The 24,917-nt window shown below is 42.0% G+C and overlaps 2 protein-coding genes across 7 annotated transcripts; both read right to left on the bottom strand.

Annotated features, from left to right (window-relative positions):
* Nucleotides 1–10,664: 10,664 nt before the first annotated feature.
* On the bottom strand, nucleotides 10,665–12,745 carry LOC310877969 (cell division cycle-associated protein 4; the record flags this gene model as incomplete). Its single annotated transcript, XM_083791988.1, has 2 exons — nucleotides 12,711–12,745; nucleotides 10,665–11,493 (listed from the first exon to the last, which is right to left on the bottom strand). Exon 2 carries the CDS (start codon nucleotides 11,487–11,489, stop codon nucleotides 10,665–10,667), a length of 825 nt encoding a protein of 274 aa, XP_083648114.1. The 5' UTR covers nucleotides 11,490–11,493; nucleotides 12,711–12,745.
* Nucleotides 12,746–16,585: 3,840 nt separating this feature from the next.
* On the bottom strand, nucleotides 16,586–22,802 carry cdca4 (cell division cycle associated 4). 6 transcript variants are annotated; one of them, XM_083791179.1, is made up of 4 exons: nucleotides 22,668–22,797; nucleotides 21,349–21,418; nucleotides 19,933–21,225; nucleotides 16,586–19,341 (listed from the first exon to the last, which is right to left on the bottom strand). In XM_083791179.1, exon 4 carries the CDS (start codon nucleotides 19,330–19,332, stop codon nucleotides 18,397–18,399), a length of 936 nt encoding a protein of 311 aa, XP_083647305.1. In that variant the 5' UTR covers nucleotides 19,333–19,341; nucleotides 19,933–21,225; nucleotides 21,349–21,418; nucleotides 22,668–22,797; the 3' UTR covers nucleotides 16,586–18,396. The 6 variants fall into 6 exon arrangements, with proteins under 6 accessions (XP_083647305.1, XP_083647308.1, XP_083647306.1 ...); XM_083791182.1 differs by having other exon boundaries at nucleotides 19,933–20,073; XM_083791180.1 differs by having other exon boundaries at nucleotides 19,933–20,070.
* Between the last annotated feature and the right edge of the window lie 2,115 nt (nucleotides 22,803–24,917).

Genomic DNA, 24,917 nt, shown 5'->3' with positions numbered 1-24,917 from the left:
GAGATAAAACTGTTTTGATGGGATTTGATCTTAGATGGGGTTTTATGTAGTGTGTAGACTGTAGAGACAGTAACAAAGGACATTTACTTGAGTACTGTAAATGTTTTGAGTATCTGTACTTTACTTGAGTAAGCTACTTGTTACATTTCAGAGACAAATATTGTACTTTTAACTCCACTATATTTATTTTCTTTAACTAGTTTAAAACGGTTACAATAATAACAATTAAATAAACCTATTATAGCAAAAATGAGGGAGGTGGTGGGTCAGTTCATAATAAAAATCACTACAGAAATCAGTAAATAAGCTTAACGGTGATTTATTAAATCAAAAGAAAAATCAAGTTCTCGATCACAAAATGTTTACTTAACCAAATCAAAATAAAATCAAACTCTCAAAAGGTAGGGGTGTGAAGTCCAAGTGTCCTAGCACTGTCCAAACTAAACTCAATGTGTCCAAAACTAAACTAACTGTCCAAAAAATAAAGCAAATCCAAACCAGTCTGTAGAGTAGCCCCTCTCGGAACCCCCTGGGTCAGCCTAATCCGAACCGAACGGGGCTGACCCGTAGGGTCACTGTGCGGTGATGTGTTTTCATATGGAAATGTTGGAACGCAGACATAAATACCTTCGGTAACGTGGTTTCTGCGCTGTTTGAGGGCTTTTGTTCGTTTCAGTTATTCTGAATGTGTGAACTATAAGTACCTATAAATACCGCTGCTTATTCTCCTGTGCCGCGGAAGCCGTTAAGTATTTTTAATCTTTGTTTGACCGATTTGGTCGCTTTGATTCTTCTTTTCCTGCCTTGTTTATTGACATCCAATTGTACCGCCTCCAGCTGTGCGGTTGGCTTGTGCGTCCCTACGTTCCTGCCTCTGATCTGCTCTGTCATAGCTATAGCCACTAGCTAGCCAGATAGGCGGTACAATGAGGTGTCAATAAATAAGGAAGGAAGAGAAGAATCAAAGCGACCAAATCGGTCAAACAAAGATTAAAAATACTTAACGGCTTCCGCGGCACAGGAGAATTCGCAGCGGTATTTATAGGTACTTATAGTTCACACATTCAGAATAACTGTAACAAACAGAAGCCCTCAAACGGCGCAGAAACGACGTATCCGACGTATTTATGTTTATTTATGTTTGCGTACCTGGTGGCAGGGTAGAGGTGGAATAGGACCCCATGGCTACTGGGTCTCAAATTGGTATAATCCAATATTAAGGGAATGATCCAAAAAGGAAAGAATGGCAAGACTTGGGAAATATTCCTCTTGCTCACGGCAGCCTGTCTGTCTCTCTGCACCTCCACTCTGGACTGACAGAGTCAATCTCTCCAGGTGGCCCAAACATTCTGATTGCCCATCACTCCATCAGCCAGGTGAGCTGTGGGCGGGGCTTCTCAATCACTGACTGTTGCTATGGCAACACATGCATCTCACTGGCTTCTTGTAGCATATAGTCCAGCAGATAATCAGGAAAAACTCATAGCGCAGCGGATTGGTAGAAAATAATAAAATACATGAAAATGGTGCATAGCAAACAAAATGCATGAAAACCAATGTGACTCCATGGGCACAGATGTTACAAGTTTATTGCCATTATAAGATCATTTACATGCAATTTGTTTCATATTATAAGACATGTTGAATAGCCTTTTTTTTAAGAATGTACTTTTAAAAGCAAGTACTCCAGTACTTTAACTCAAATACAAATATGACTGGGCCACTTTCACTTGTTGAGTAATATTTGACCAGGAGCAGTATCATTTTACTCAAGTTCTGGGGTGGAGTACCCAGATGGGTATTAGCCTGTACATGGTGAAGCATTTTGTTTGAATATATATTTTTAAATCAGTTTTAGCTAGAATATTGATTGAAGCACATTAAATAATGCATAAAAAAACATTCTTTGTAGACTGCTTTTGTGCAACATTCAGTCTACCGTCATTTGCATTGGGCTGTCTTTAATGTCTTTAATGGTGTGTCTTGTAACTTGTTCTCCTGCTACAGTAGTCTATAAGGCAATTATTAAGATCACTTTGTAATACGTTTGAAGACTTTTTGAAGACTCATACTAGGCCTACTATATATTTTAAGTGTTTCTCAGCAATCAAAAATAAGAAGATAGAAACGATTTTTGATGATCAGCAAACCACCGCCACCGCTCCAGCCCTTCTCTCTGTTTTTACTCACCACCGCTCAACGTTATTTCAGCTCCGGTGGTCAGCTCACCACCGCAGCGGTGATCACCTCATCACCGAAAATCCAGACTATGAATAGGCCTTTAGTCTCTGTGACCAACTTGTGATATCACCCCAGTACTGTTCACTATTTGATCCAGATTTTTGTGTAATTCAAGTGTTTTTCCAACAAATTATATAGACATGACAAACTAAACAAAATTGTCACATACTGGTGTAGTGAGGACCCACAAGCAGGACAGCTAGGATGTAGTGAGTATAGTTGGTACGTGTTTTAATAAATAGGTGAACAGAACAGCACAGAACAGAAATCACAAATACAAACTAGTTGCTGCGAGAGTGAGGTCTGGCCAACACCAACTCGGGATTCCAGGATCGCTGCCCTCCACAATTTCCTATTCAACATCAGGTTCTTGAGCTCTGCAGTGTTGTCAGCCAAGCTGTCGCGCCACAGCACGTCTACATAGGTGGTACGCTTCTTTCCCCTCCTGGCTTTGCCCTGGGTTGGCTCCCATATAGGATCAATTTACTTCTGGTGCCTGACGCAGTGCCCTGCCAGCCTCATCCTTCTCTCTCTGACTTTGTCCGTGACCCGTGCTAGGTCCCCGGAGAGGTCCACATTTCTGATGTGGTCCGTCCATGTGACACGTAGTGCCATTCGTAGCATTCTTGTGTAGACTCCATCCAGGGCTTTTTCCTGTTGTATTGTAAGTAAGTAAAGTAAGACTAAAGAGTAAGACTAATATACACAAGAGGGCTGATACAGTACACATGAGAAACACCTGGAGAAGACATGAACATAGAACCATAACAACTAGAACAAGAACATAACAGAAATAGAAAACACCTAGACAAGACAGGGAAAGTCTGTGACTAAAATACAATTAAATAAAAGGCAGTCAAAGCTAATTAGGACAACTCCTCACCGGCGCACCCACCTGTGATCATTTCAATTGTGAGTGATGCTCTATAGTCTTGCTGCAGTAATGAGACCAATATGAGTCCATGCTGCGCTTTGCAGACTCCCATATACTTTATTACTGTGGTCCCCCAGGGATACGTATCCTACGTTCCCTCTACACAAAATATCTTTGCCTACAATGTCCCGTTGCCACACATTGTGAGCTTATAGATCTGCTATTTTAAGGTTCATGCAGTTAAACAAGGATATATGTGGATATACGTAGACCAATTTGAGTGACATTCAATTCAATTCAATTCAATTCAATTCAATTCAATTCAATTCAATTCAATTCAATTCAATTCAATTCAATTCAATTCAATTCAATATGTCTACATTTCATAGGACCTTTTCAGCATCCTGTTTACAATGTCTTGTCTACATCAGGTGCACTTCTACACACCAAGATACCTCCTGCATTGGAAACCATTATCAGGTTCCTGTCCTTTGAGTTATGCCAGCTGAAAAGAAAAAAATAAATAGAGGCACACATACAATGAGGTCTGATTGTGCACAGCAAAATAAATCAATCGGCTGCAGTTAACCTGCTGTAAGGGTGATTTGGGAAGAATTTGATCCTCGTAAAGATAAGAATGTGAGAGCTCAGTACTGTCAATGTTTGTTAATGAGGCGTTCATTCCATGAAACTCAGCGTATAATCCCTGTTCCATTTTCCCAGAGGAAACCCAGAATCACATGGCCCTTGAAACCTGGAAGATCTGGAAGACACACACACACGCGCATACGCGCACACACGCACACACACACAAACACACACACACACACACACACACACACACACACACACACACACACACACACACACACACACACACACACACACACACACACACACACACACACACACACACACACACACACACACACACACACACACACAGGGACACTCCTTTCATTGACCTCATACTGCACATTCTTAGACAGGCCTTCAAACTTGGCTGCACTGTCGGAATCCACGCGGCTGATAACAACATGAGACTTCAAGATGTGTATATATTCTGTTTGCGTCACAGTGCCTTGAATATAGCTGTTTGTTTGTATTGAAACAGACATTACCTGCTTGTCAGGAGTGGAGCTGTGTGACACTCAATTATATTCACGGTGGTTTTATTCAAGTTTCAGGAATGTAAAGCACTTTAATCATAACATTACATACAATTTGATATATTTCTCCATGTACACTTCTCAGAGATAGCCTATATTTAGTAAAAGGTCATAATTTACTATGGTGTCTGTGGTTTAGCTACTGTATGGTCTACTGTAAGTGTCATGGCAAGGATGAGCAGACATAAATTATGGCTAAAGGGTGCTCATTCTTTTTTTTTGGTTTCTAAGTAGGTGAGCTAGAACTGCCCTTCATGATTAAAATAGATTTTATTAGTGGAAAACAATAACCAATGGTAGCTTTCGCCTGGACTTCCCTGGACGGTCGGTCAGTCGGTCGGTCAGTCAGTCAGTCAGTCAGTCAGTCAGTCAGTCAGTCATTCAGTGTGTTTTACAGAAAGAGCAGGCATTCCTTATGTAAGTTAGATGCAGTCAGTGTGGTCTATGCTACATAAAGGCACATGATTCTTACCAACTAATGTCACATACATAATTATTGTCAATCAAAAGGTGTCTGTATGACTAGAGTCAAGTCTTTCACTGCCAGAAATATTATTTTCTTACTAGAGCATGCCTTATTTCTAAGAAAAATAAGGGATGCCCTCATGCCCAGAAGAAATCTCACTTTTTGTATATTATATTGCAACCTGTATTATAGTATTATGTATATGAGCTGTTTGAACTGAGATGTGTGTCATTGATTGATTCTCCAAAATAAGGAACAAAGTCTGTCTCACTGTCTCTTATATAATTTCAATAAGGGACATGTCTTTTAGTTTCCCTTATTTCAAAGGACGTTTGGCAACCATAGTTAATAACCAGTAATGTGGAATACTCTGAACAGGCCAGAATTAAGGATTAGGATTTTAGAACATTTTAGAGAATCAAAAATGTGTTGTGAACATTTGTCACCAATGGCCTCAACAACGTATAGGTCTATATAATGGTCCAAAAATAGTTTGTCCTAGTCTAGTTGGTCTGGAATTTATTTATTGCATATAGGAGGGGAAAAAAGCTGCCGTCACATGATTGCCACATGATGAACCACCCCATGCACCGCAAAAAGCATGTATGGAGCAAACATACGTGAGACCGTCGGCAGACTATTCTAATAACTTATACTCTGCCTTTAATTTTGAGCTAATTAGATTGTAGCATATATACTGTGACATAGTATAGTTCTTGTTCTCCTTGAAAAGTGGAGGACTTGTGCTGGTTTTGAGCCAGACCTAATTTAAATCACAGCCAACATGGATCCAGTGGGCTCCATCTCACAATTATCATTAATATAACTGCCCACTATACGAATAAAACAATTAAGAAAACAAATATTACTTAATGTTGAGTGATGCAAAATGATTCCACTATAAAAAGTATTGGTGGAACACACTAGAATCTAATCTAGTGACTAGATGACCGGGTAGTGCGTCAACCTGTATAGGCTAATCACAATGGCCCTGGTTAGATTCCAACTGGAGGGGGTCACGGTGGCACAGTCGGCAGTGCTGTCGCCTCACAGCTAGAAGGTCCTTAGTTCGATTCCCGCTGAGGACGCCGTGGGCGCTGTGGGCGTGCTCCCGCCTCCGTGTCATCAGTGCCCATACCCGAGGCGGGGTTGTCGAAAGGGCCTTTCTGTGTGGAGTTTGCATGTTGTCCCTGTGTCCCCTAGGGTAGGTACCCTCACAAAAACATGCCGTAATCCTGGTCTCTAAACTACCTCTTCCTGGCTAGCTGGGGTGCCTGATGGAGGGAAAGGAACTGGTCGAAATAACGTGTTCCTAATCCTTCCACACGCTACGTCTGGCCGGGGAAACTCTCCCCTGTCAGGTGAAAAGAAGCAGCTTGGACTCCTCATGCATAGAAGGGAGCATGAGGTCAGTCAGCTACAAAATTGTGGGATAAAACATTAAGAAAAAAAAGATTCCAACTGGAGACCTGTATCACCTGGACCATGTGTTGAGATGTATTTTCTCCTCTCTGTCCTGTATCAATTTCCAGTTTCTCTACACTGTCCCGTTTTTTTTTTTATATATCTAAATTATCTTTAAAGGAAAGTTGTATTTAGTGTGCCAGTACACATGTCCCCAAAGCATTTACCCAATACTCTATGAGAGTTAAATGAACACTGAGGATTTTACTGTGTATCGTTATTTTTTAAATCTGTGAAAATCATAGACTGACTTGATTCACCAACCGGTTGTCAAGCACAAAGAGGCACAAACATAACGTAGTTACAACCCTGTGACTGGAACCAGCCTTCAGTGTGAGATATCTACACAGTAAAATCCTCAATGTATCACAGTATCAGTCTACCATCATGGGTCCATTTTGTTACATTTGTACACTCTGAGACTTAAATCTACACTGGGAATTCTACTGGGTAGCAAAGACCTGGACAGTTACAGTACTTCCCCTGATTTCCCGTTCCAATAATTGAGTCCACGTGGATTTGTGCTGGGTTCAGGACCTGCCAAAGAATGTGCTTTGTACAGTCAAGCTTGGCCTACACATTAAAGCATATCACTCAACTCATTTTGGTCAACAACCCCTAATTTGTTTCCCTGGCTGTGAATTTTTTTTATTTGTCCGATAGCTTGGAAAAGGATCACTCCAACACCATCCTCATTCCTTAATAGCGTTGTATTCAGTAGTTAGAGGTTGTATCGCATTGGTGTGGAATTTATTCCTTTTAAAGCAGCTATTCTTAATAGGCCAGATATGATTTTGTTCCTCGCCCTCTACTTAAGACACATAGCGTGGACATTTTGTCAACATCATAAGTGAATAAAGTGCATTCCTCATCTGTCTACTTCAGAGAAGAAATTCTGTTGACTCCCAGAGAGGTTGTCACACAGCTTCAATCCTTCCTTTATCCACATGTCACATGAGATTATAGACATAATGTCATTAACACATCCAGACCCAAACATCTGCTGTCCTAAAAATCTTTTGCTATAATAAAAACAAATTATAGCAAAAGAAGAGAACTATTTTGTAAATGTGTATGTCTGTCATTCAAATCAGTCAGTCAGTAAGTCAGTCAGTCAGTCAGTCAGTCAGTCAGTCAGTCAGTCAGTCAGTCAGTCAGTCAGTCAGTCAGTCAGTCAGTCTGTCTGTCTGTCTGTCTGTCTGTCTCTGTCTGTCTGTCTGTCTGTCTGTCTGTCTGTCTCCTTCATCATCCATCCATTATTTCACCCTGACATCTATTTTGGGTGTCTGCGGTCACGTTTGCCTTGTTCTGCTCTTTCCTGCCGGGTGACAGCAGCAGCAGCAGCAGCAGCAGCAGCAGCAGTGGACTGTGTGGGCCTGTCAGATTTGTCTGCTTGCTGACTCAGCCTGACAGACTGAGGCTTTCAGAGGCAAAGCCCAGCTTTACACAGCCAGCCTGTCCTCAGCAGTAACACTAGACCCATGCAGAAAACAGACAGCTGCAGTCAGTTGGTCAGGGTGGAGGGAGGTTATGGCGACACGCTGAGGAAGGAGCCAGGCCCAAACCTTTGTGTGTCTGCTGGACTTCTGCCTAAAAAACAATAAATCTAAGACTGTAATTAAGTGAGTGCTTGTCAGATCTTTTTTGTTTTTTTGTATTCTACTTTTGGCTGGAAATACCCTTACATAATAATACACTCGACCACATCTTTGGAGGGATTCATATACTGAATACAAAATGTGCTCTATCAGTATTTGACAGAGATAGAGAGGGAAAGAGAGAGGGGCTGGGTGAAAATTTGGATGGGTGGGTGGACTATCTGATGAACTGATGAGTGTGATTAAGAGTCAGGACAGTGATTATCTCTTCGTCCAGTCTCAGGAGATGCCGTAGAGCCTGACGTACTGTACTGCATCTCCTGAGACTGTCATGGTCTGCAGTGGATGATGGATCCTTATGTAAAAGTATATTTGATAATGCTCCATTTCACACGGTGACATTGGAATGGACCAATGATCAGCATCCCTGGACTAACTCCAACCATTATTGATGACATGCCACACTTTATTCCAGTTCGGACAATACTGTACTGGCTACACAACATTCTTTGATTAGCATTGTCATTCTGAATTTGCCTGTTATTCTGACAAATGACCACGAGAGGGCAGACTGAGCCACTCTTTGATGTCTAAGACCATGTGGAACAATCAGTACAAATCCCCAAGCACATGCAGTCAAACCTGTATGCAATGGCCAATGGGGAGTGGACTATTGCATAACTTTGCACCAGGTGACAGGTCCAATTAAACTTTACATAGAGATGCGTTCAAATTAGAATTGCATAACTTAAAATCTGTTTTAGTGTTTTGTTTCTATGACATATCAAATATATTTTTCGGGCCTTCACCCACAATGAAACATTGCATTGAATACCGGTATTTTCACTCACTTTCATTCGCTTTAAGACAATTGTACAAAATCACTATCATGTTAAACTCATAATTCAATTTCATGTATTTATTTAATAATATCTCGTAATAATACCTTATGCTTTGCAGACAAGTACTCTCAATAAGCCTTTTCAAAGACTGATAAATAATAATAAAGGTTCTTCTCCCCACCCTCGTCGTGTCAGATTATGAAAGAGAAATGTCCAGAGGCTATTTCATGAGTTCGAACCAACGGAGTTGTCTGCAGATGTGTTCATACAATGCAGACCCAGAGCTCATGCGCTCTGCCGGCTCTCCCAGGCATAGCAGGCGCATAGTTCCATCAAATGTAGTCATACGAGAGGAGGAGGCTGGAGCAGTGTGGCCTCTCTCTTACATCTTGTGATTGGTCGGTGGTTCGGGGACCAGGGAAAGAAAAGCACATTTTTTATTCACAAGCCCCGCCTACATGACAAGTGACGCAGAATGTCAGACTCTTCCCTTCCCTTCCCTCCCCCCCTATACCTACTCCCCTATGCTGCCTCCTATTTTTCTTCCTCTCTCTCTCTCTCGCCCTCTTCTCTTTAGTTAATTCACTGTCAGTATGTCAGAGTCGATTTAGCTCATAACCATTAACCAGTACTTTTCATGGACTGAAGACTGAAGAGAGGGAGAGAGGGGAGGGGGGCATCGGATAGCGGTGATCCTCCTGGGTCTAACATTGTTTTACATAACACCAAACAATGTCTCCAATTGGCTGTATTTATCGTATTTTCTTTATTTTATTAGATGTAGATTCCACCACAAAAAAACACCTCGACAATATAAACTGAGGTAGGTTCAGTAATCAGTAGTAACAAGGCACATAGGCAATGGAATTATTATCATGAATGGTGTATGTGTCATAAACAGTATATGGCTCAAGGTGTGTTTACTAGAGTGTAGGTAAACATAAACAACAACAGGCATACCGTGGGTCAAGAGGTAGAACAGTTACAGAGATAAAACAGATTGAAGTGAAAGTCTTAACATCAATGGCTCTGTCTTTTCTTGGACTACTGATGAATGTTTAAGTTAGACATAGGCTAATATATGTATAGAAAATATAAATAAATAAAATAATACTACTACTACTACTACTACTAATACTACTACTAATAATAGGCTAATAATAATAATAATAATAATAATAATAAAAAAGACAAAAAAAGCAAACAGGTTACCAACACTGCAAGTAAAATAGATACTGACAATGCCATGAAAAATACACAGTTGACACAGCAAAATTGTCCTGATGTAAATCAGAGGCAATCAACTGAGATTCGGATTACATTAATATCCAAGCAAATCTGTTGATTTTGTGTGTGGGAGTGTGTGTGTGTGTGTGTGTGTGTGTGTGTGTGTGTGTGTGTGTTCTTTTACCAGCCAATCTTGTTTGTAGAGTAGGGGAAGACCTCTCAATGATGTGGTTGGTTACACGCCAAAGTTACTGGGGCAGTAAACCTACCAATCACATAGCCTATATTTCCCAGCATTTTGAGTGGTTGACAGTGCAAATTTCCCATCCTGATCAAAAGATCCTGCCTGGCACAGGCCAATCAATTGTCTCAAAAGGGCACAGAGACCTTGCACTTACTCCAGGCAGACTAAAGTCCTCCAACTAAATTATTTAGTCATAGGCCTACACATAAACATACACATATACATCAAAAACAGCTCAGGGTCAAATTAAATAAAGTGGAGTTTGATGGGGATTAAAGCATGATTGTAAAGCTGGCTTTTATAACTAGTTTTTAACCAAAATGTCTGTTATATCTTTCATTCATTCTAAAATACAATATGCTTCTTAAAGACAACTGCTTCTCAAAAGTCATTTGGAAACCATAAGGTGACTCTTTGAAGTAGCCCAGAATAGATTCAATTCATTCATTTAATTTCATTCAATCATTTTCTAGTGCCATAAAAATAAAATAAAATTGGACAGCTTAGAACGTGAGCTGAGAACCTCATGTCTCCTTTCATCAGGACTTCACAAGTATCTCCATGATGTGGTCCAGCTCGTTCAAGTCTGTCAGACATGACTGTAGAGTTGAGCCGACAGCCGAGACATGACCAGCAGAGCACATTTTGAGGTCCTCCTCACCCCAGAAAGACTGGGTGATAGTCCAGAAAGAGCCTGCGGCCAGGCAGGCGGCGGGCAGCTCCGAGGTCTCGTACATGGAAGTGTCAATGTCCTCAAAGATGTCATCAAGGGCGAGGTCACTGAGGTAGCCCAAGGCGCTGTTGACTGTGTCTGTAAAAGGCACGTATGGAGTAGAGGGAAGTGATCTGGGGGATGCAGAGGAGCCACTGTCATGTGAGAGAGATACAGACTGAGAGGAAAGAGGCGGGGACCGCAGAAGGAGTCCTTGCATCTCTCCCCCGGCGCACTCTGGACACGTGACCGGTACATCCTCCCTGAAAAGCAGCCGGTCCGGACCAACACCACTGAGGTGCGCGTCCAGCGGTGGACCCGACACGTCAGACGTACGGATGAGCGTGTCAGGCCGCGAGCGCAGTATCTGGGCAGACAGGTCCATGCCGCCCACCCCATCCCTCCTTATGTCCTCCTGAATCTGCTTCAAGGTGTTGATGAGCAGTACAGAGCGCCGTAGGCCCAGTTCCATACCCGCCTGGTACCGCTGCAGCTTGTCCAGACACAGACTCAACACCAGCTGGCGCTGCTGCAAGTGGCTCAGGTCAGATTTGACCCCATCCTCTTCCTGTTTGGTTGGGTTAGCCTCTTTGGCCTCTGCTTCCAGCTCCTCAGAGCAGCTATGCTTCCGCTTCACACCACGACCCAACATGGATCTACAAAGAAAGACAGACAGACAGACAGACAGACAGACAGACAGACAGACAGACAGACAGACAGACAGACAGACAGACAGACAGACAGACAGACAGACAGACAGACAGACAGACAGACAGACAGACAGACAGACAGACAGACAGACAGACAGACAGACAGACAGACAGACAGACAGACAGACAGACAGACAGACAGACAGACAGACAGACAGACAGGGAAATCGAATCAAAAACATTAATTTGTTACTTCCATCATGGTCTTTGGACAGTTAGCTTAGGCTGATCTGTCAGCTTGAAGCTCTCCCAAAGCTTGACAGATGCTGCCTACTCTGTTAAGTCACTGAACTGAAGACAAGACATTAATTGACAATTAATAGGAATCAAACTTTGTGGAGGCTGTAGTGATTTGTAAGAGACTTTACATATACACATCCCAGTCCAGAGTAGCACTACATTTCAGTAATTAACTACCGGTAGGCCTACAATATATTATCAATGTAATAAGATCATCTGAGCAGAAAAGCCCACAGAAACATTCTGGGCTGTATTTTGCGTGTCTTAAGTACCAGGTCTTATTCCCTAACTTGAGTAAACTAAAGACCTGGAGGCGTGATCAATGCCATTTGGCTATTCTGAGTGGCCAAAGAGCATTGATCACGCCTCCAGGTCTTTAGTTTACTCAAGTTAGGGAATAAGACCTGGTACTTAAGACACACAAAATACAGCCCTCTGTCTCTACACAAAGTCAGGTTCCCAGCAACCAGCTGTACCAGTCCAATACTGGCCCCCACTGTTTTCCTTAAATATAATTGTATTGCTCCTTTATGTGAAGTTGTAAGCCTATTGAATAATAATACAATACAATACAATACAATACAATACAATACAATACAATACAATACAATACAATACAATACAATACAATACAATACAATATATAACATAACTATATACATAACACATAACAATAAATTAAGGCATGTCAATTGCGTATTGCAAAAAGCAATTTATATCAAATGTAATAAAACATTTTAATAATGGCCATCCTGAAAATATGCTATTATGCCATGTATCTCATCTGTAACCACTGTAACCAGTCCATTATGGTAACATTAAGTCACATTCTTGCTCCCACTGAGCGAAATATTAAAAAAGAAAGAAGAAAAAAAGGTTATATATAAAATATTCACATGCATTACATTCCGCATACGGCATACCCGTGAACAGTGGCATGAGTCCGTTTTCTTTCCAGGTTGTTTGACGCGTGTCTTTGCAGTTGCTGAAATGTGAAGAATGCACAACAGTACATCGGGACGTCTACCGACATACACACAGCGTACAGTTTGTCTATATCTCAATGAGTCTCAGTCCTATATGCTGGACAGACAGACTCATGTTCGCGCAATGATTGGTTAACCAGGCTAACATGGGTTGTCAACCAAACCCCATGATGTGTTCATTAAGTGATGACCTCTCCTTAAAGACAAAGTATTACGCAATGATATCTCCTCGTCAACGTAATTTTAAATCGTTTTCGAAACTATCGAAATCGAAATTGCCCTTTCATTTATTATTATTATTATTATTATTATTATTTTTTTTCCCCGTTTACTATGCTGTCAAGTCAATGTCAATCACCGGCGGGTTGCCAACCGACAACAAAGTAGCCAATCACTGCGCGTCAGTACATCTGCGCGATGGGATCAAGATCCGCGCGTGAGGGGGCGGAGACACTGGAACTGATCGAAAAGGGGATTGGTGGTGGAAACTATGGAGCACGTCTCAGCCTCCGCCCCTCACGGGGCAGCGAATGTGCAACATTTTGTTCAAGAATGAACTTTTAAAGGGATAGTTGATAACAAAGTAACAAAGTATCTTTACACCTGGGAAAAACTGAATCCATTCTATTTGGATCAAATAGTAATCTCAGCAAGGCAGATGGCTTCTTGGTTAGAGTGGGTGACAATATTATCACATGACCTACCTAGATTCCATCCTGGAGGCACATCTTTCCGGTGATAAAATGGCCACCAACGTAATCAAAAAAGTCAACCAAAGAACAAGATTCCTATACAGGATCTCCTCACTGGTCAACAAAAACACCTTGAAGACCCTAACAGGTGCCCTCGTACAAGGTTTATTCGACTATGCATGCACCTCCTGGTACCACAGCACCTCTAAAAGGCCCTTAAAACAGGGACATCCCAAAACAAACTGGTCAGGCTACTATTGGCTTCACTCCCCGAACCCACCTCACCCCTGCCCACTTTGACAGACTGGAATGGCTTAGGGTTGACGACAGAGTACAGTACAGCATCTTGCAATAGGTCTGGTCCACAAGATTCGCTACTCCACCCATGTACCTGTCTAAATACTTCCTTAATGTCAATGAAGTCCACAGACTCCACACCCACAACACCAGAGAGTTCAACAAACCATGTGCAACCCAGATTCGGCACAAACAAGGGACTAAATTCATTTTACTCCTATGCCACCAAAATGTGGAACGACCTATCAACAGTCATTAAGTCATGCGAATCCCTTGACTCCTTCAAAACTGCTCTCAAAGGGCACCTACGGATGGCTGCAATCCCCACCCGCCCCCACCCGCCCCCACCCGCCCTCACTGTATAGTTTATTTTCCCCTTTTACCTCCTCTATGATGATTTCCTGTTTTGACTATATAGTTGTGTATATTCGTACTTCTCTAAATGTGTTGAATTGAAAATGGTGGGCCCTATTGTAAACACGTGTAATGCTTTATGGTGTCGTCCACTCACAGTTAACAGTTTTTGTATTTAGTTGTACTTGAAATGTAGCCTACTGTAATTCTGCAAACTGTTAATAAATCAATCAATCAATCAATCAAAGTTGACTCAAAACGACCCATTTTGCGACTATGCTCACGGTGGTGTTTATGTTCTGTTTGTTTACATCCTTTATTACTCGTTTGTGGTGCGATAGTGCAGGCTATTTTAAACGCACACAAAGAAAAGTAAACCGCAAAATAAGCAGCTTGCTGTGGTTTTTTATTTAGCCTACATTTTTGATGAGTCACTTAGACAAGCCATTATTATTTTATTTGCAAAAAGCTACAATAGGTATGATACACAGGATGGTCTAAAAATAAATATAGTGAAAACTAGCAAATTATTTTGTTTTCCGACATGCTGGCGTTGGCTTTGTGAGCTGCTAACAGCCAGAACTCTGTCCAATCTGTATATGGCATTCATATCGAATGCAATATATCAAAGGCCACTGTCATCATGTGAGTGTAAATGGGGACAAAGGTCCTATTGTAGTGAAGCTTAGGAGAGATAAGGGATATTTTGCGCTAATTAGTCTAAAAGCACCAAATTTTGCACAGACGTGGCCCAGCCAGGGCAGAGCCATATGAGGGTGCGTTCGGAAATGCGCCCTGAAAGCACTGGTGTGCTCTCTTGTCGTTCTAAAATCCAATGCGCTGTGCACCGGGTGTGCCGAGTGCCCGCACTGAGCGACCCTACCCTGAAGCTGGGGTTGTCCGGTGTGAATGCGTCACAGCTGTGGTCGTTCGTAAATAAGGCACACTGAACGCCCACCACCCACCACACTCAACATTCCCGGTGCGCATTTCCGAACGCACCCTTAGCTAAGGCGCCCGTGCCGGCGACCTTCGGGGTCGCCACAGCGGCTAAATCCATATGGCCACTTTAACAGCCCTATAGAGCGTCGCAGTCCCGCCTATACTCTAAGAGTCCCGCCCCCTCGAGAGTCCCGGAAAATAAATCCCTGTTCATTTTCCTCATAGACTTTCAGAACGGACAAAGCCAACTCTTGTCGTGACCAATCATGACAACAAACACAATTTTTCGGGCCAAACAAAGAATTAGAAAGTAGAAAAAAACAGCAGGTTACAACACTTTTTTTGTTGTTTTTCTTCTTTGTAATTATTTGTTTGGTCCAAAATATTGTGTGTGTTAACATGATTTGTCACGACAAGAGTTGGCTTCATACGACGCTTAAAAGGTCTTTAAATAAATACGTTTTGAAAAGCCTATGGAGAAAATGAATGGAGAATCATTTCCTGGGCCACTCGTCGTTCTGAAAGGGGGAGGTTCTGCGACGCTCTATATAAGGCAAAAAAACCTTTTAAAATAGTTCAAATAGCTGATCTACAAGCTCACAACAATGTGTAGATGTAGATCTAGGCTAGTTGAACTATTTTAAAATGATTTTCAAAATAATAAAAAATGGTAAAATAAGTTTAGGGATAAGGGTAGCGCAAGATGGAGCCCAAATTCTCATTATGCTTTAAGCCATAGATATTAAAAAATCACACCTGTGTGAAATGAGTGGTGCAACTCCCCCCCCCCCCCCCTCTCTCTCTTTCATTAGCAGGCAACAGTGCAGCACTATCTCTCTCTCTGTTTCTGGCACAACAGCGCCCCTACTGGTACTAATAGTCATACTGGTGCTCATTAACGTCACACAGGCGGACATATAGGTGAACACGGACATTACTGTTTCTTGGAGTGGTTGCACCACTCAAAAATAGATGCCTCATTGGCCGCTGCAGTTCGTTGAAGCGATGTGTTGGAGGGGCGGAAGAATTTACACTGGGGGAGTACGGCAGACGTGTGGAAGGCACGTTACGTCACGCTGCCACTCAAGTGATTACTTGCCAATCACAGCGCATCTTTTCCAGGACTTACAGACCTGAACATACGATCTGTGACGCACGCTCATGCTTCTGCGGGGCTTCGCAAGAAATCTCGGGAAAGTTTTGCCCTCCCTTGAGCACATACGCTCCAGAGCCGGAAAGGTTTGTGTCTATGCTTTAGGCAGCATGTGACGTGTCAAACTAGGGGGGTTTTCATGATTCTGAATCCATTCCAAGCATGTTTTGCACAAAAATGTGATGAGCTCATCAGCATTTGTGATGCTGTTTGTAGCCCAATGAGTGTTTTTTGTGTAAAACTAATGCTTGGAATGGATTCAGAATCATGAAAACAGCAAGTGAAGGATGATGCATTGACATCAACATGTCAATTTCCTTGCTTAATGTGATGTCTAATATGCAGAAGAAAACAGATCAGTCATCACACTGCACTGAATAGTTGCACCTTTTATTATAAAAAATATTTACAAAGATGCTACAATGTCATTTTTTTCCTTAATATAAAAAAATGCATACATTTTACAATGGTGTTTAGTCTTTGACGTTCTAGCTCCCGTTTCAGACCAGAATGACATCCTTCAGAGGAGTGGTGTTGTTGTTGGTAAGGTATTAAGCGCATCATAATACTGTATATTTTTTGTCAATACACTTTCTTTTTTTTTTAGCCTGAGTAAACCTCTTTATCATGATAAGGAACAATTTTCGAAAATGCATTTAAATTTCTTCCACATCTTTTAGGAGAAAGGCAACTGTTTGTATTAAAGGACATTTTGAATCGTATACAATCATTTTGAAACGTGTAGGATAGAGCTGCATAGTGATTTGAATAGTAACCCGGTTATTAGGAATAAAAAAAAGAAAAAGCAAGGAATAAATAGGTACTGCATTCAAAAAGGGGGGGGGGGGGGGGGGGCAGGTATATTTGATAGAATTAAAATAAATTCACTGGGACTTATGGTTGATTTGAGAAGTCAAGATGGCATGTCTGTACCTATATATAATAAATACAATAAATAAAAAAGTAATAAATTAGATGGGTCAACATATACATTTCTTCCTTTGTAATAAACAAATGAAAAAAAGACATATGGCTTCTCAATGCATTTATCGCCCGGGGGTTTCTCCAAATGTTTCATTATCGTATGAGATCTACACATTAAGCCAGGGCAGGAGACTACCTTTCTTTTGTCCAGTGGCTGACTCTTTCTACAAACTCACCAACCATGTTTCACCGCTTTACCAGCTTGGCCACATTTTTGTAATTGAACAGGACCTTCCAATCATAATTACATGCTAAAACAGCTAGTAGAGTAGAAGTAGATAGAATATGCAGCCACAAACAAAACGTACCATAATTTGGCCAGTGGTAATTTCCTGCCCTGCATAAAGCTATTGACAAAACGAAAGAAGTGTCTGTAAAAGTGTGACAATGCCAGTCCTGACACCCTTACAATCTACTTGACATACCAAACCATGGGAAGACATTGTGTTGAGGCTGGCTACATTTAAAATCTTAAAAACTGCTCCAGAGGGGGGAGGGAAAAAAATATATCAAATGATACTAAAAATCCCCCAGCTGTATAATGCAAAAAATATATTTCTATATACACATACGTACATATACATATATTTCATTCATAATTGCTCAAATCTTTAGGAAAATATGCATTGCTTCATAGATTTGGATTTACAATTTGTTCTGGTTTCTGGTGTATGTAGTGTACTAAGACGTTCCTCAGTTCATGTAACAATAAATAGAAGTTGAAAAATAGGTGGAAATATGACGAGGGAGAATGTAGGACAGAATGTATGACAGAAGTAAACATGGAAAGTATGTAAATAAAAAAATGATATACGTAATTATCTTTGCCTTCTCACAGATGTCACTTTTGAGTTTTGGATTTCATAAACAGTGTGGGAAACGTAACTGTGGCCAGAACTGTGGCCCACTGGCCACAGTGGCTTGTAAATCCTCAAATTAACTTGCCAATTCAATTATTTGACCAGCTAATGAGACATTTTAGGTTAGAAAATAACTTCCAAACAATGGACCTGTTGCATGGCTACATTCAAGGAGCTACAAGCCTTTGGCTATTGGCTGGTGTTAATTTCCCACTTTGTTCACAAAACTGAATCTCTATGCGTAGTAACACCGCATATAGAACAAGCACACGTGAAACGTGCATAGTCTGATCAAAGAGTCTGAGTTCAGTAACAGGCCAGAAGGGAATGTGTTCTGAGTTTCAAGAGCCCACTATGATCTCCATGATGTGGTCTAGTTCATTAAGGTCTGACCTACAACTTGAGCTGGAGCTGAGAGGTGTGGGCCCATGAGAGGAAAGGCTCTCCAAGAGGTCATAAGGCCCCATCTTAGGTGCACTCTGCATGCCTGTGAGCACCGTGTCAAGGTCATAATACGACGCATCCACGTCCGAGAACAGTTCTTCGAGTGCAGGGTCAGGAGTTGGGGCTGCAGGGTGCTTGATCTCGAATGTCCCGAACACTTGCTCGGTAGTCCTGGAGTCCCCCGCCAGGCTCTCCCCATCTCCCTCCTCTCCCTCCGACGCACAGTCCTCACTGTCCTCTTCATCCTCCTCACAATCACCATCCTCCTCATCCTCCTCCTCTTGGTCCCAGCAGGGCCCCACACCAAAGGGCCCCACCATGTAAGAGGCAGAAGAGGAGATCTGTGGTGAGACAGGCGACAGAGTGGACATGGTCACTTCGCTCTCTCCTTCTCCCTCCATCACCACCTCCTCTGAGTGATAGCCCTCCTCCACTAAAAAGGGTTTGGGGCTCTGGCTGGCCTGTGCTGCTGCGGGATCCGTCTGTCTGCACAGGACCTCAGTGGCCACCAAGCGGTCAGAAGGGGGGCACTGGGCAGCAGCCAGTGCCTGGGTCATGATCTGCCAGGTGCCATCTCTGGTCATCTCCTCCTGAATCTGCCGTACTGTGTTGGCTATGAGGACCGAGCGGCACAAGTTAGGCTCCACCAGCATGTGGCACAGCTGCAGCTTGATCAATGACATGTCCAGTAGTGACTGCCTCTGCAGGCCATACGAGGAGCAGGACAGCGTTCGCGCCGAAGAGGACACTGGCTGGCCCTGCTCGTTGCTCACAGACACTTCCTCCTCCTCCCCAGAGTCGGAGAACTTGCGCTTCGTGCCCTTCGGGAACATGTTGGCTCTCTGCAGCAGCGATGGAGAGGAGACAAAAATAGAGTTAGAACCCTGCAGTAAAACTTAACCGGGAATCAACAAACTTATCTCACTGACAAAGACACACAAGAGGCCTAGAGTTCAGCTAGTGCACTAGTAAAAATCACATTAAGGAATTAATGCTGTGTAATTAGGTAACATATGTGACACGCTGGAGCAATGTGATGTAATATCTGTGTATGCTAATGCAGGAAATAGGCACTACAAATCCAACTGAGCTAAGTACCAGCAGAGGCTTATAAATAAACTACAGACTAACAAAAATTGTGGACTACAGTGTATAGTAACACAAAATAATATGTTGTAGCTGTTTTTTTCTCCCCTAATAAATGCTGTGTATAAATTCATTAGGTAACATATGTGATGCAATGGAGCAATGTGATGTAATATCTGCGTATGCTAATGAGGGGAAATAGGCACTACAAATCCAGCTAAGTACCAGCAGAGGCTTATAAATAAACTACAGACTAACAAATCGTGGACTACAGTGTATAGTAACACTAAATGGGTATGTTGTAGCTGTTCTTTTTGGGGTTTTTTTCTAAAAAGTTTTTGCTATACCTTTCCTGTAGTGAGGCACAGGCAATAGCATAGCGGCGCGGTCCCGGCTGCAGCGCCTCAGTACTTTTGTACGAGCGACAAGCAGCTTTTTGTTCAGCACCATTTCTGCCCATTTTAGGCCAGTCTGAGGCAAGACTCCTGCTGGGCGGAACAACCACACTTTTAACAGACCACTGAGCCACCGAAAATAGCATGGTTACCAACTAAAACACGGCCACTGCATCACAGTTAGTACACACTGGTAAGAGACCCTTTGTCAAGAGAAGAACAAAACCAAATACAGCAAAAGTACTTAGGTTTCATAATCAGCAGGTTTTAATACCTTCCCCAATGCCACCTGTGGTCAAGAAAATAACCTAATCAATGAGGTTCAATTCCTTATTAAGAGGGAAAAGTTACCGGAATCTGAAAAATGATATTGCATGGCTGATATGCATTAACACCGCTACTGTTTACAAGTGATATCATGTTTCAATGTCTACACACTGCGCTCTGAAAACCAGAACAGCAAGAATTTCACTTTCTCTTCACTACGAAGGGGGAGAAAAGTCAAGAGTGAACTTCCTTATTCCTTTAAACGCTCCTTTAAAGTATCTTACAGGAGAAAAAACAACACCCATGTCAATTTAAAGGGGTTCCGACTCACACAATAAACAATATTGGAGTAAAGAAGGGATTGAACACTCAATGTGGCTTGGGGCATTTCATTTTCCATCATACTGAAAAACAAGCATTGTCCAGACGTGTCTCCCTTGAATGCAACCTGTGGGCAGGGCATTTGGGTTACTTTGCGCTACAACTGTAATATCTGGGGGAATGATTATTTGCCCTACAACTGTAATATCTGGGAAATGATTTTAACTGCATCTCATTTCTCATTTGTTTGAACATTTTAGGACAATTTGAAAACAAATCCACCCAAAATGATGAAAGGCATTAAATCAAAATCATTGATATACCATTTCTGACAAAAAAAGGAAGCATAATAATCAGTTTACAAATTACAATTCTGAGATTAAACTGACAGAACAGGACTGAGTTCACAACAACACAAGTAGACCAACCCTCCCACCCACCCCCTATAGCCAGGATTATTGCTAGTTTGACACCAACCCCAGGTTACACAATTCTGTTCAACAACAACGCACAACCTGACAGACTTTTTTGTCATTGTTCAAATCATGAAGGAGTTCCAGGTACACAATCCAGTTGGAGATTTTAACAATCAGTGCACAAAAAGCAAGAAAACATTACAAGTGAATGGGAGATGTGTTGAAAAAAATCCCTGAACTCCTGAAAAATCAGAAGGAAAAAAAATCACAACTGTGAATACTGTACAAATGTTAACATGAAGAGTATGTTGTGCACAGAAAATTGTGACTTATTTTGAATTACTGCATAATTATTCATTGTTACCTCTACTGAACTACTGCCTTCACTAGAGGGGGGTAATGTGCTTCATTCACACAGCCTAGGAACAAATGCCCTATAATGGAGAAATGTCACAGAAGAGAGCTAGTCTTCAATCAAATATACAATAAATGACTCCATAGTATACAGATCATATTCTGAGAAATTAAGAAAATGCTCTACTTTATTAATTTTGAAGGACTGTAAATCAACCCTCCCTTGATCTTTCAACACTTTCTTGTATATTAGGATCCAATAAATAGACCTCCTTAACAGTGGATAGAATGAGGAAAAGTCAGTAAAAAACAGTGGCCTGATGATCTCGCATTGCTAATAAAAAGGTGAGAAACAGCAGTAGACATCAGCAGTTTCCTTATAGTGGCCCCTGTTAAAGAGAGACACTAGAGACCACTAACTGCCTAGAGGAAAAGAATGCATGTGCATGAATATAAAACTAAGCAGGTTAAGATGTCTACAAATTTGAGTTAATTGCATAGCAAACAAGACAGCCTTTTCACATAAAAAATAATCAGTTATGGTTATATAAGCATTTGCCCATTGGAAATATGACGCATTCCATTCGCTAATGCAACGTAATGTGTCGGATACTAGAATTGTGCTAGTAGCCAAAAGGAGCCAAAACAAAACAAAATGTAGCCTAACCTTCCTCCTCTACGTCAATGGCTCCAAACATGACCCATCCCCCACTGCACACAGAGAAAACCAGTACTTTCACAGCTCGCTATCTTATTTGAATGAATAAACTGTCCCCAAAGCGGTACAAACAGGCATGCGTCCTGCACTCAGCGACACAATTAAAGTCATTGTTTGAGTCTAATCTTAGCTGCCTGCGATTAATTTGGAAGGTCTGGACTGCTCTTCACTCGGAGTGCCGCATGCTTTGTCTTGGCGAGCATCAATTCAGAAGGAAGCTGGAGCGACAATGAGGCCATTTTGCGCTAGTCGCTAGCAGGCTAGGTAACGCTAGGCTAAACCGTGGGCTAAACGCGCTAACTTCAGCGCGGGGGCAAACTAAATGGCTTAGATGTGCATTGAAACGTAAAGATGCCACCGTGGAGACATAAAGTCGCGGCTTAGGGATCTGCTTAGCCTACATGAGCCTACATAATAATGCCCGAAATGACTGCTACCAAGCATAAGCTAATTAGCTAAGCGCCCACCCATCTCCGCGGTCCTTCCTCCTCCTAGCAAAAAAAACAAGAGTTTTCACAGTAGCTCCTTTTACTTTTCTATAAAATCACAATGTCGCGTCTGCCTCCGATGATAAGAACTTTGACTGTTAGCTAATTCGTCGGCATAGTTACCTCTGTTCGTATTATTTGATTCCCGTCTCGGTCATAGGATCGTCTGTGCTGAAGCGGAGATCAGGTTGAGATGAGATCATTCATGCCACGGCTTCAAAACTACCTCGGCTCGTCGTCTCTGCTGTTGTGGAGGACGGCAGGCAGGCAGGAGGGAACACACACACACACACACACACACAGTGGCAGGCGGATGGGGGGAGGGGAGCCTCGCCTGATAAAAGTGCCCAACAAAAACTATTCAATATGCCTTTACATTTCTTTCCATACGCACTACTGAAACGAGAGCATTGTTTTTGTTACTACAGTTTAACGATGAGGGTTATCAATGGCCAAGAACAAAATAAAATACAGATCTAATTTTCGGATAACCAGTATACCATTGTACTAACTATTCACAACATTGTAATTGAACCAAAAAAAATAGGCAAGAAAAACTAAAAGTAAAACTGTCTATACAAACAAGTTTTTATGCCCAAAGTAGTTGTAAATTTAGTAGACCGAATGTGGTCCCAACCCAAAGAGTATTCTTATGGGTGGTGTTGAGTGATGATTCAGTTTGATTTAAGTATTCTAGCAAGCAGTGGGATTGAATAACAAAATTACACCAGGCAGTAAGTAAGAGGTCAAGTTCCAAAGTGTATTAAACAAATAGATTATATATAGGCCTATATAGGCTTCTTATACTGGACACATTACAACATATGAGTCATGACAGATAAAGAAAGGAACAGAAATTGGGTATGATATGAATAAGTACACAACAAAACTAGAAATATGCGCTCCTTGGGAAGATAGAAATAGGCCTGGCCACAAATTTATGACAGGCAGTATGACTATAGCCTACACAATCTTCTACACAGTCTACTTGGCACAAACACTGTTCAGGGGTCTGCCATAAGAATAGGCCTAAGGAATGCACCCAGGGTTCCGGCCCGATTCCGGCGAACCGCCCCGGGTCCGAAACGGTTGAGAAATGACAGAGTTACCGTGTGGGGGTCCCTGTACTGTACTGTACTGTACTGTACTGTACTGTACTGTACTGTACTGTACTGTACTGTACTGTACTGTACTGTACTGTACTGTAAGCTAAGCTAAGCTACTGTAGGCTAATCTTTCAGGTGATAAAATGGCCACCAACGTAATCAAAAAAATCAACCAAAGAACAAGATTCCTTTACAGGATGTCCTCACTGGTCAACAAAAACACCTTGAAGACCTTAACAGGAGCCCTCGTACAAGGTTTCTTTGACTGCATGCACCTCCTGGTACCACAGCACCTCAAAGGCCCTTAAAACTAGGCTCCAGACTTCCCAAAACAAACTGGTCAGGCTCCTACTTGGCCTCACCCCCCGAACCCACCTCACTCCTGCCCACTTTGACAGGCTGGAATGGCTTAGGGTCGACGACAGAGTACAGCATCTTGCAATGGGTCTGGTCCACAAGATTCGATACACCACCAAGATACCCAGATACTTCCTTAATGTTAACGAAGTCCACACCCACAACACCAGAGGGAGTGCAACGAACCATGTACAACCCAGATTCGGCACAAACAAGGGACTAAATTATTTTCGCTCCTATGCCACCAAAATGTGGAACGCCCTACCAACCGTCATTAAGACATGCGAACCCCTTGACTCCTTCAAAACCGCTCTCATAGGGCACCTACGGACGGCTGCAATTCGAAACTGGCCCCCGTAAAATCTGAATCCCCCCCCCCTTTTCCCCTCATTGTTTATGTTTCTTTTCCCTTTTTACCTCCTTTATGATGAATTCCTGTTCTGTTCTTTGACTATATAGAAGTGTCTATTTGTATGTCTTAATGTTTTGATGAATTGAACATGGTGGACCCTCTTGTAAACAAGTGTAATGCTTAATTGGGTCGTCCACTCACAGTTAACAGTCTTTGTATTGAGTTTGTGCTTGAAATGTACTGTAATTCTGCAAACTGTTAATAAATATTTAAATCAATCAATCAATCAAAAGTACTGTACTGTACTGTACTGTACTGGCACACCCGAAATCACCATATACAGTTAATATGTGCGTGTGTGTGTTTGTGTGTGTGTTAGGTTGCACACAGGTGGTGAAAAACAAGCATGCTGTTTCAAAAATCACACCTGTGTGAAGTGAGGGGTGCTCTTGTCATTGTACATCATTCAATCATCATGCATCATCTCATACTGGCCAATCAGAATGCCTGTTGCCACAAATTTACGTCATATTTGGTGAACATTTGACGTAATTTCTC

This window comes from Protomyctophum parallelum (assembly GCF_964188405.1).
Source record: "Protomyctophum parallelum genome assembly, chromosome: 20".
NCBI classification, from domain to species: Eukaryota; Metazoa; Chordata; class Actinopteri; order Myctophiformes; family Myctophidae; genus Protomyctophum; species Protomyctophum parallelum.
The sequence above is the reverse complement of the archived record's forward strand: the minus strand, read 5'-3'. Positions and strand labels throughout refer to the sequence as shown.